This window comes from Leuciscus leuciscus (genome assembly GCF_965113295.1).
Source record: "Leuciscus leuciscus genome assembly, chromosome: 15".
NCBI lineage: Eukaryota > Metazoa > Chordata > Actinopteri > Cypriniformes > Leuciscidae > Leuciscus > Leuciscus leuciscus.
In genome coordinates this window covers 37,899,755-37,912,152 of record NC_138739.1, presented here as the reverse complement: position 1 = coordinate 37,912,152, position 12,398 = coordinate 37,899,755, and the positions used below count along the sequence as shown (strand labels likewise).

At 34.9% G+C, this 12,398-nt stretch overlaps 1 protein-coding gene across 3 annotated transcripts in view; it reads left to right on the top strand.

The window, feature by feature from the left end:
- grm7 (glutamate metabotropic receptor 7) overlaps nucleotides 1–12,398 on the top strand; it is a 221,421-nt gene that overhangs the window by 130,102 nt on the left and 78,921 nt on the right. For all 3 annotated transcript variants that reach the window (XM_082137816.1, XM_082137815.1, XM_082137817.1), the window contains one exon: nucleotides 9,145–9,345. In XM_082137816.1, coding sequence (XP_081993942.1) covers nucleotides 9,145–9,345 — 201 coding nt within the window. The remainder of the gene's footprint in view (nucleotides 1–9,144; nucleotides 9,346–12,398) is intronic.

Here is a 12,398-nt window from a genome sequence, read left to right as displayed (position 1 = left end):
TAAAATGTGTCTCAAAATACATTTACTCAGAGAGTTCACGTTGACTTGATAAACATTAGTCATCCAATCAGATCGATTGATTGTCATAACAGTTTTGCTCTTTGTGTGAGTCTCAGTGTGTTGTATCGGTCACAAACAAACGGTTCTTGTGTAGGATGTTCTGTTCTGAGGAAACGGGGACAACCGGATTTGTTCCTTTCCTTTTTTGACCTCTTTCAGCAGGCGCCAATCAGCCCACAGACATCTTATTCACCATAATTACATGCTATGTTTATCTATGTAGCACATGCTCCAGGATCGCTTCCATTTTCAGCGGCAGGTTTTGCAGAATTATAGCTTGATAATAATGAGAGTGACAGCCATTTCCCTGCGTATCAGAGGCAAAAAACACCCCTACTTCCTTCTAACCATATATCCATCCATCTATCCACTCAATGAGGCTTTATTGTTCTGACATGACAAGATCAAAGCAGCTCTCGATTGAAATAGAATACACACTTCCGGAAGGTTCCGGAATGACGTTCTGGATTAATTTAGGCCCTGTTTACATTTGGTACTAAGATGCGTTTTGGTCGATCGGATCACAAGTGGACGAGGCTAAATACAGGTGTAAACGGGGTCTAAAACGTTTTGAGCTCGTCCACTTTCAACCACTTCCAGAGGTAGTTGAAAAGGCATTCAACCGGATTGCTTTCGTAGTGTAAACGCTCATGTGGTCGAATGTGTTCAAACAGCCACAAAAGACCATCTACACTGTAAAAAATGATTTTTTGGTGAAGTAAATACTACTGAAAAAAAACAATGTAATTTACATGAAAAAGTTAGTCCAGGCAAGAATTTAAAAAACTAAGTAAATTCCATATCAGTACTTATTTCAAGCGAGTAGAAATGAAAGCGTAAATATCAACTCAATAAAATTAAGTAAAAATTACTCAACTTTTCTGATACTGGGGTTCCCATCATGCACTGGACCTTGAATAATTAATGAGGTTCATTTTTCACTGTTTTCCAGCTGTATTTACACTGTTTTATCATTGCTTTTGTTGTCAGGATTAGTAACTTGCCATTTTGTGACATTTTGAGTAAATTTTCTGCTCAAAATGACACATTCAAACACAAAAATGATCCATCAAATGTTACCGTCATTGTGTATTGTCTACGAAGTATTGAGGTACTGTATTTGCATTCACATGAGACTTAACATCTGACATGATGTCTTATAAATTACTTAGATAATCTAAGTAAAGCACATACTATAAATGATTGGTATAATTCAATATTATTGTTTGAGTGAAATGTAATGCAAAGGAATATTCAACTAAATCGATATCAATCAACCTTTTACTAGCCAAGTTAAAATTACTTATTATCTTTGTTACTTTCACTTAACTAGGTTAAGTAAAGTTTACTTAATTCCATATTCCAAGTAAATTTAACTTAAAGATTTCTAATTAAAGCTACTAATAAATGTTTAGGTTTTTACTTGGCAAACTTTGTAAATTTACTAGCATTTTCAGAGTGAAAAAAATTAGCAAGCTTTTTTCAAGTAAATCCTACTCCAAATTTTTTACAGTGTACTCTCCTCCTACTGACCTAACGCGTAAACATTATGGGAAGTGCGCCAGTCAGACGGGATTTAAACTTTGTCGACTGAAGACCCAAGTTTGGCTTGAAGAGGAAAAACGTACCAAGCACAATGTTCTCTAACCATTCCTGATTCCTAACACACGTTCGGCGTGATCTTATGGGTTTCAGAACAGAAACTAAAGCTGATGTTCTCTGTGTGTTTTTCTGTCGTCTCCAGTCGCGTTCATATGTAAAACACACACACATTTACCCTCCCACTTTGAAGAAATCAGGAAAGAAGGGGTCGGATGGACAAAAGAGACGGATTAAAACACCAGGTGTAAACGGGAATGTGTCTCCCTCGTCTCCTTGTGATCCGATCGACTAAAACGCATCTTAACACCTGCTGTAAACAGGGCCTTAATTTAGTGGCACCAGCAGTGAAGTCTCTTTTATAGTGATAGGGAGGGACGTGTTACCTTTTACCACTTTTATTTCCTACTTAAACACAATCAAGCTACCTAATTAGCTCTGAAATGCCTAATAGGTATTTTGGAGATCAAAAGAAATCTTTTGCGAGGAGGGGTGGATGGTGAGGCGCTCTGTTTGCGCTCATGAATGGCTGCATCGGTTTGTTTTAGAATAAAGGATTGTGGGTAGAGTTGCCTCAGGCTGGCTCCACAGTGGGTCCACATCTCTTAATTATCTCTTACAAGGAGAACTAAAAGTAGCCGGTTTTCTTTTGCAATGTGCAGACGCAGACTCATGGAACACATCTTTACATTCGGAAACCGCTAGATGCAAGGGAATTGTCCTGAGATGTGTTTTACCACTTTTATCTTCACAAGCTGTATTGAAAATGTGACGTGAAATGCTGAAAAAAACGAATTGTGCACATTTGATGGTTACTTTATAAGCATAAAGCTTAAAGTAAACGTCGTTTTTTACACACATGCTAGGGTATGTGCGCAGAGCATGTGACGTACATTTTTTGACGTAAATTGCAGTCAGATTCAAACCGTACACACTGTGTATGCTAGGCTCGCACATTAGTTGTTTAATTAATTTGTCCACAAGGTGGCAACACTGGCTGGGCACATCGGAAAAGATGGAAAATCGAGAAACTACTGGAAACACAACAACTGGTGCCCGTGTATATGACTGCATTAACCCTTATGAATGTTTCGACAATCATTATTACATATTCGGGTCTTTAGCACTGCATCTATATCTATCACGGATGGACCTGTCGCGATAATATAAAACTCTCCTGATATAGAGTAACAATTACAGAAGAATAAAATAAAGCATATTTTGTTATCTTTTGGAGCTTGGAAGGGTTCAGTTTGAGCAGATGTTTTATAACATCAGCTCATTACCCAGTACATTCAGCATCTGGCTCATATTCACCATCTCAAACATATTCACAAAACTATAATTTTTAACATCTTCAAAATCAATATTTTGATCGCTGACAGCTTCTTCACCAGATCCACCATCAAGTGACAGTGACAATAATATTTGATTGCATTCAGGACTTGCTCTGCAGTAAATCGCTGAGCCATTTCAAGTTTTGCTGATGATACTTCCTATTCATTTGTTTTCTGCCTGCGGTAACTATGAGTGAAACATCACTTCAGGAACACTTGAGGAATAAAGGTGAATTGCAGTTATTCAATCATCAAAGATTCACTTATTGTTGTGCAGAAAAAAATATACATACTGTTACATACCTCAGGTCGTTATTGACCCTGTACAATTTTTACAAAAAATGAATGGGAAAACAGACTTTCTTTTCTATTTATTTATTTATTTTTTGTTATATTATTTATAATGAATTGATGGAGCAATACTAAGAAGGTTGATGTCTATGAATGAGGAGGAGGGTAGTGAATGACATCCTGGTCCACTAAAGAACAAGGTATGCATTAAAGGGTTAATAGAAACACGTGACTCTAATTTAAAAGAGTACAAAGAATTGAAATCTATCATAGTTTTGGTGAGAAAATCGCAGATATTAAACAAGGATGTAACTTTCTAGTGCACATGTCAATCACCTGTGTTGGGAAATGGAGTATAGTTTGAATGGCTATGCGTTCGGCTGTATAAGCATTCGCTTCAAAACTGAAGTATGTTGTGGGCTTTAGATTTAGAATTTGAATAAAAGCCAATTATTAATATTAAACGCAATGGAATTATGAAATGACCTGACATTAAACATGACATTTGCTTAAATCTTTTAAGTGCATGTGTACATCAAGTCTGTTTTATTCTGCATTAACACCTGGCCTGTTTTCATCACACACAAAAAAAAAAAAAAAAAAAAAAAAAAAACATAATAAATTTGGGATACTGGGATACTGTGTAAAAAATGAAAATAAAAAAGTGTGTAATTTTAAGGGTAAAAGACTGTAAAAAAGTTGCCTTACTGTATACAGTGAAAAACTGTAATACATCTAATGGGACATTTCATGTAATTTTACATTTTGATAATTTCATTTTTTTTTTTTTTTTTTTTGGAAGTGAAAAAGTAATCTAATCAGTTTTAATTGAAGAACCGTAAATTGACATTCCCATAATTCCTCGTGTGACACTTCAAATTTGATGTTTTTTTATTTTCATTTAATCAGTTATGTTTCCACCCTAAATTTTTTTTTTATTTTTATTTTTTTTTACTGGCAACCTTAGCTGTTTTTTTTTTTTACCGTAAAATTAGCTGATTTTTGTTTACAGTGTACACATGAGTGAACAATGCCAAAGCGGCATAGCCTCAAGTACGGTTTTTGTGGAGTCAATTATGTTTAAATGCAATTTGGCTTCAAACTTGGTTGTATTTTTTTATTTGCCCTTTTTTCCTACTGAATGCTTACCTAGCTAAAAGTGCTAAACAGCTGCTGCTAGTGCGCAATGTAGTACTCGCGTTGATGACGCAAATGTATCGCAATTCATTTCTGGTCGATACCTTCAGAAGTAGTAATTTGTGACAAAAAGAAAAGATAAATTAGAGACTGAGGCAATTTTCTAAAAAGCTTCTGAGCTCAGTACTCATTTCTGTCAATGGCAACTAGGTGTAATTGTGAAGTATTGTTGAACAAGATATCTGTCACCATGAGAGCAGCTTATTATTTTCTAATGGTTGTTGTGACCTTCAGCGTGAACGAACCTCTGCCAGAATGGGGTTTTTGTCACCGCCTGGGGTCATTGATGTCTATTGATCTGAATCCCTCAAGGTTTTTGTGCTGACCATGTTGAGATGAATTGTCATAACCTTTAATTTGATGCCATCGAGATGTTGAGAAAGTGTAAAACCTCTTTAACTAGAGAATCTATCTTGACAAATGGTTAAGGATACATGCATACAATCTCATTTTTATTGAAACCCCAGGTCTAGGTGAAATGCAACCTTTTCTTTTTATACCAAGGAGGTCTATATTACCTGGAGAAAGCTTCCGTTGGCATCTCAATAGCCCTTCACTAATGACAGAAAGAAAGAGAAAAGTAGCGTCCTGCAAGTTGGGTATTTTTTCAAAGGATGTCTTCAAGACGTCGGTCAATCATCTTTCAAGTAAATATCATGTAAATAATGAGATCCAATCATTGTGGATGAAGTCCAATCCCAGATGGGGATGTCTCAAGCTCGCTGAAAAGATCTAATGGCACTTTTGGATGAGCTGATATTTCCCCAAGCTAGTTTTCCTGTTCTGTCAGGCACTATTAGAGTCACCCATTCCTTCCCCATCAGACTAGGGCCATTTATGATGAAGCTGTCTCGAAAATACACATATTTGAGTTAGCCACGCTTGGCGGGACAGAAGAGCCGACTAAGCCAGCTGTAGTATGTTTAATGAAAGGCGTTATTGTGCAAAGACAGACTATAAGAGCGTCCCTGGGGAACCCAGACTGGCATTTAAAGGTGGGTGTCAGATCTGGACGACGGCAGAGCTAATTGGAGAGAAATCGCTTAGAATATTGCCTGAACTCCATTGATGTCCCATGAGAACTTCCACCAGTGGATCAGGGAAAAGCAGCACTTAATAGAACTGTCACGGTTTTCCTCGCAGTTTAGGGTGAGCCTAAAGTCTGTCCACTGTTGTTAAGAAATTTTTAGGTAAAGGTATACTCACTAGGTCAGATCCTGAGAAGATTGTGTGTGGAATACATTTCCCATTAATGCATAGCAAATTATCTTGACTCTCAGTGACATTTCTGAAGAGAAAAGTCATTTAGTAAAAAAATCCTACCGAAAGACTCTGTCTATTCGCCATGAGGCTAATCTATGTGCTAACATGTTCATAGAATTGACAAAATGTACTTTTAGCAGATTCAGTCTCTCATAAATGACAGTCTCTTCTGGGAAAACAAAACAAACTATTGATGACTCATCCTGCACTAGACAAATTTTCGTCCAATCAAATGCTGTCTAGAATGTGAGTGTCCCTACAAAAGCGTATTAGCAGCTAACAAACCGTGATTAACGGCTATGATGTAGCTAAAGCCTTTTTGATATTTTAATAAAGAGAATGAATCCTTTGAAATGCCTCACCCAACTTCCCTTTTCAGCAGAAAATGTATCAACACTTAAAGAAATTGTAAAACTTCCATGTAGCTTCCATGCTAAAAGCTAACTGCAAAAAAAAGCTAAATAAGCTATACTAAACGCTACTCACAAAAGTAGATTGTATAGCTACATTGAAGAAATACCTATTCAGATATGTATTTTACCCTTTTACATATATATGTCTTATATTTATAATTTGTTTAACACAGTTTCTACAGTATACGGGGAAACCATGCTAAATGTGGCTAATGCTATAAAAACAGCCTGCCACTTTTGTTGTACTTTTTCTTGTGGCAAAAAAGTACACTTTAGCATACTTTTAAAAAGAGTGTTATATAAAAGACATTATAAATGAAACTACTAAGAATAATGTTTTGGTCACTTAAAGGTATAGCGGAGGATGTTTTACTTCCTAAATACACACTCTCTTTAAGTACACTTGGTAGTCTAAACTATTGGTCCTCCTAATTGTCAATCATTCTGGTGAATCAATCAAACTTTTCAAAAAGTGGAGAGGGCGGGTCTTATCTAAAATTTGGAAAGATCCTCCGCTATACCTTTAACTGCATGTTATTTACAATTGAATGAAAATGTATTATAGTTTAAATTTATATTAAAGGCACTTAATAGTGCTTTTTTATCCACTTACATCTTTATATGTAATTCCATAATTTATTCTATATGGTTAAAGTGTAATGCTGAATGTACTGACAATCATTTATGGTAAACTAAAATATACTTTAATGCCATTTCTATTGAAACTTGAATGTCATAATTGCACATTTGTTAATGATGAAGTTGCAATTTAGTGCATTTAAAGCCCTCCTGTAGTGAAATTAAGCTTGTAATGTTGTTTATATGTCTATTAGGGGTTGCACGACTACTGATTTCTGCTAGTCGATTTCTTATCAAAACAATATTCGAGTTACTCGACTACTCGTGGTTCATGCGACTGTAAATGAAAAGACATGAAATAGTTATTATCAATACATGTTCCAATTCATAGCCTAATGCAACAATTACATATGTAAACTCTTAAAACATTATAATTATGAGTATGACATTACATATTTTAATTTTCATGTAACACAGAGTAAAGCCAAATAAATAACCGTTTTTGCCTTTCATTTCTGACGCAATGTCCGCTTTTAGGGGCCGTTCACATATCGCATTTTTTGCGTGCTAAAGTTTGTCATTTCAAATGTAGGCGTGTGGCAAGCGCGCTCATAATGGAAGCGACGCAGTCGCGGCGCGCTCGTTTTCCAGGCGCGCCTATGCCGCGGCGAGATGAAAACATCTCAACTTTTCAGAATGCTGCAAGCGGTGCGCAGGTCATGAGACAAAAAACAACCGATAAGCTTGCATTTCCGTAACATCATCGAAAGCTCGGCCGAACAGCTGATCATAGCTGTACAGGGCGGGTTTTTATTACTCATCTCCATAAATATATCTAGTGGTAATAAAGCTAATGCAAGGGCTAGAAATCATTAATCCTTTGCTGATACTTCCTCGTCATCATGGAGAGCGCAGTTCATGGTTGCATAGCAATGACAGGCGCCATGGGAGCGCAAGCACTTGTGGAAAGAAGGAGAGCGTTTTAGACGCGAGATGTGAACGGCTCCTTACAGAGTTGGCAAATTACGATATTTTTGTCATCCTTGATGAAATACTTCCACACATCTGATGTGCGGTGTCTGTTGGTGATGTTCGCCATTTTGAATTCATTTATGGTTAACGGGTGCTCGAGTAGTCGATTGTTTCCGACAGTGCCGAATAGTGGTTGAAGTAGTCGATCTCTCGACTACTCGACTAGTCTGTGCAAGCCCTAATGTCTATGTGGTGTTTTTAATATGCTTTAATACAAACCATGTGTAAATTCATAAGTCGACAGCATTGCTGAGTATTTTCTCCTTAAAACTGCAGTGAATCAAAGACAGTCTCAAAAACACAGTTTGAAATCGCTGGTGTTTCTGACGTCACAAACTACCTTGTAACCAATCAGATCAACGAGTGATCGTCAATGAGTGGATCTCTGAGCTGGAGTGAGGGAGTGGAGGCGGGGCTCATTTACATATTCATAGAACCGCGATTACTAAATGAGACACGGGTGGAGAGTTACATTCAAGCTATTTTAAGGCATGAAGAATTTTCATGGAAAAAACGTTTAAATATGTAATTTTGGTGATCAAAGGTGAGTTTTAAGGGATACAATTATTTGTGGGACTCTAAATATATTAACTTTAAATATAATATTGAATAAAACACTGTGGTTAAAATAATGTTATTTAATTATTTAAGTGCCTTAAATGTACTTTAGTATGTTAGTAAACACATTCAAATAAGTACTTATTTGAAGCACAACAAAATATTATTAAAACAATGATTTAAAATGTATTTTAAAGTAACCTTTAATTTGAATTTAAAAGTGCACTTTTTAAAAGTGTATTAAGAAACACTGTCATGAAAGCGTACTCTCTTTAAGTACACTTGAGTGGATTTTATTTTATACATATATTATCTGAAAGTTCACTACAAGTGCACATTCAATACAATTAAGCACACTTCTTTTTCACAAGGTTATTAAAAAAAAGCTACACAATTGACAACTTGTCATGTTATTGAATCTACTTTTAGGTAGTTACACTCGACACTGCCTTTGAGCTATCGCTGGAAATAAATCTCTAAACCACCCAAGATAAAGATAGCAAGAATGTGACAACATTAGAGACCAAAGTAAGATAAGCACCTACAATTTCAGGCATTACTTTTCACCGTGTTAAAGATAGCGGCCAAAACACGCCATGGCTTTTCAAATGAAAGATTGTTCCTAAAGTGTGATAACTTCCATTGCTTTTGTACTTTACCTCACATTTTTCTTCAAAAACTTCCAGAGTTGACTTCATTTATCCTATTCCTTTGTTTCTCCGTGCTCCTGCGAGAGCATTTAGGCACACATCTTGCTACAGATGTTTGAAAGTCTTCACTCTACTTTGACTTTTTGTTTTCTTTCTTCCTTCCAGGGCAAGAGCGAATAGGATCAGACTCCAAATACGAGCAGGAAGGGAAGGTGCAGTTTGTGATCGACGCGGTGTACGCCATGGCCCACGCCCTGCACAACATGCAGAAGGACCTTTGTCCCGACCAGTCGGGCGTTTGTCAGGAGATGGAGCACGCTGGTGGCAAGAAGCTCCTGAAGTACATCCGGTCGGTCAGCTTCAATGGTGAGTTGACCAAACCTCACAACATACTGAGTCCATCACATCATATTACATTTTTGTCTACATCTATTAACTCAGTTGCACATTATTTTAGGTAGTGATGCACCAATATGAAAATTTTGGCCGATACCGATAACCAATAATTCTTTATATTTGAAAGCAGATAACCGATATATATATATATATATATATATATATATATATATATATATATATATATATATATATATATATGTAATGCTTTCAAATATAAAGAAATGATGTTTTATTAACAAGGTTCGGGAGGAGCACGTTCAGATAATTAACACAGGTGGAGAGCACTCAGCGATCAATGGTAAGAGGTGCATATATACTCAGCAGTCTCACCTCATTCCATTGACAGTTTTGCAGCATCCCTCCACCACCCCTTCTCCACCCTTCTAGTCCTAAACACTTACATACGGGGGGAGTACTCTGGGTTCGGGCCGAACTCCGAGCTCGGAGCCCTCCCTCCGGACAGCACGCCAAATACGCATTAAACTTTACCCTTCAAATTATATGTAAGTGTGAACTCGTGAATTATCGGTTATTTTGGCCGATACCGATAATTCCGATGATTTTTTATTAGTTTATCGGTTATCGGTATAAGCCAAAATGTTCTTATATATATATATATATATATCGGTTATCTGCTTTCAAATATAAAGAATTATCGGTTATCGGTATCGGCTAAAATGTTCATATATATATATATATATATATATACATACACACAAAAACAAAAGTGTCACCATTAAAATCATGTCCCAAGCACTTCAACATAAATCAAACAAAAAAGTAAAGTGTAAACCAGTGTCATTTTTTAAATTAATTTTACACTCCTATGGCCAACATTCGTTACCAAAAAAATTCAAATAAAATGGCGAACAGTGCGCATCTGAAGTGTCTCAGCTGAAGGAAGTAATCCATTATTTATCGGCTTTAATAAATCGGCTTATCGGACCGATAACAATAACATTAAAAATGAACATATATCGGCAGATACCGAAATGGTGGCCGATATATTGTGCATTATTTTAGGGTGACGTTGTTACTGTGTAATTACACGAATACGTACTGAGTGTTATTAATTAACTACATGTACTTAGATTAGTGTTTGGCTTAGGGTTAGTTGCTTGTACTGATTGATAATTTACTGTTATTTCTATATTAAGTACATGATTTGTGTAACCTTGTCATGTTAAAATAAAGTGTTACCATTAATTCAGTAAAAAATACTACTTAATACTAATACTTCTTAACATGTTTTAATTTGTAAATTAAAAAACATTTTGGTCTTTTTGGGCTATAAAGGAAAACATAACATTGGTTTGGCATAATCATTTATGATTATTTCTTTAAAAAAATATATTTTTATTAAAATCTTATTTATTCACTGCTTATTAATATTTGAAAAACTTTTGCCCACTAAAACAAAGTCATGTGGTGCGACCAAAGCAAAGGCATAAAACAGGAAGTGATATCGTAGAGAGGACACATGCAGACCCTCATGTTAAAAATATCAGGTAAATATATATATTTAAATAAATGTTTGTTTGTTTATTTTTAGAAATGATAAATTTTTACTTAATGGTTACGCAACATGACAGTTTAAAATAGTTTCAAATTTATCAGTTCTAATCTGTGTTATTTTGGTATCATTGAGATACTACTATGGTTTCTCTTAATATTTTGAATTAGTTTTTAATTTGACATTTTACGGTCAATTTAATTTTAGTTAAAGTTTTAGTAATTTAGTTGCGTTTTGCCATTTTTTTATTATTATTATTAATATTATTATTATTTTAAAATGTCTATGCAGTTTTTATTAATTATTAAAGTTTTTAGTTTAAGTTATTTTAGGATGCTGCCTTGGCAACTAAGTGAATTATATATATATATATATATATATATATATATATATATATCAGTAAACATTTATTTTATTTCAATTAATGGTTTTTTAATGGTTTTAATTTTAGTTTGAGATAACTATAACAACTTTAAATGTGGTTCGAGTTTAAACTTGGTTTAATGAAACCAACATGAATTCACAGACTATAAGAACTTTGCATGTTCTAGATTTTTAAAATATTTTTCCTTTGTTGGAGGGAATTAGCATTTTTCTGACGTTACAGACAGTTTTTTTGTCAATATCGAGCAGATTTCGTCTGTGGACAGATGTATACATTTCTCTTTGAAGCAACCTTTGTTGGTACTTCTTATGTGGGACTCCAATTTCCTGAATTCTTTATATCTCACATATCCCAAACCTGCCTTTGTGTTGGACCTCTGAAAGAGGAAACTTTCAAGAAGAAAGGAAATCTCTCATTAATGCATCCTAATGAAGTGAAACTTTTGTAGTCCTGCACCAGGGCACTGTTAGATCAAAGTGTAACTGCAACTTTGATGTCTGCGTGATGGTGAGAAAGTACGGGTAAATATGTGATCTAACTTAAGGCCTGCTGATATACTCAAATCAGAATTCTCAAAATACTTACTTTTAATCACTAGAAGGCAAATGATGATGGCAAAAACTTTAATGAAGAAGTCAGCAAGAATGTTATACCACAAAACATGAATTATAACATGAATTACATGTTATATTATAGTTATAGTTTTTTTTGTTTGTTTTTTAAATTGTGTTAACCTCATTTATTATTACTATAGTCAAATACTTTTACGAATTGCATGAATTTAATGTTTTCAATAATATTTATTATTTGTGAAACTTCAAAGTACGAAAAATATTTGTTTTCCAAGCTGTCAATGTTGTTTGTTTTGTATAAATACTTACATTTTTGTAAAACATCTAATATTTATAGTTTGCACAACAATGCCAAACAACATATGAGCTTATCTTGATAACAAGCATTTGATCAAATGTTTACTATCACTGAAAAGTCTTATGAGTATCCATTTCATTTTATGACCAAAAGAAACAACAACAAAAAACATCTTGCAATAGTATTGCATCAAAGCTACGCACACACACACACACACACACACACACACACACACACACACACACACACACA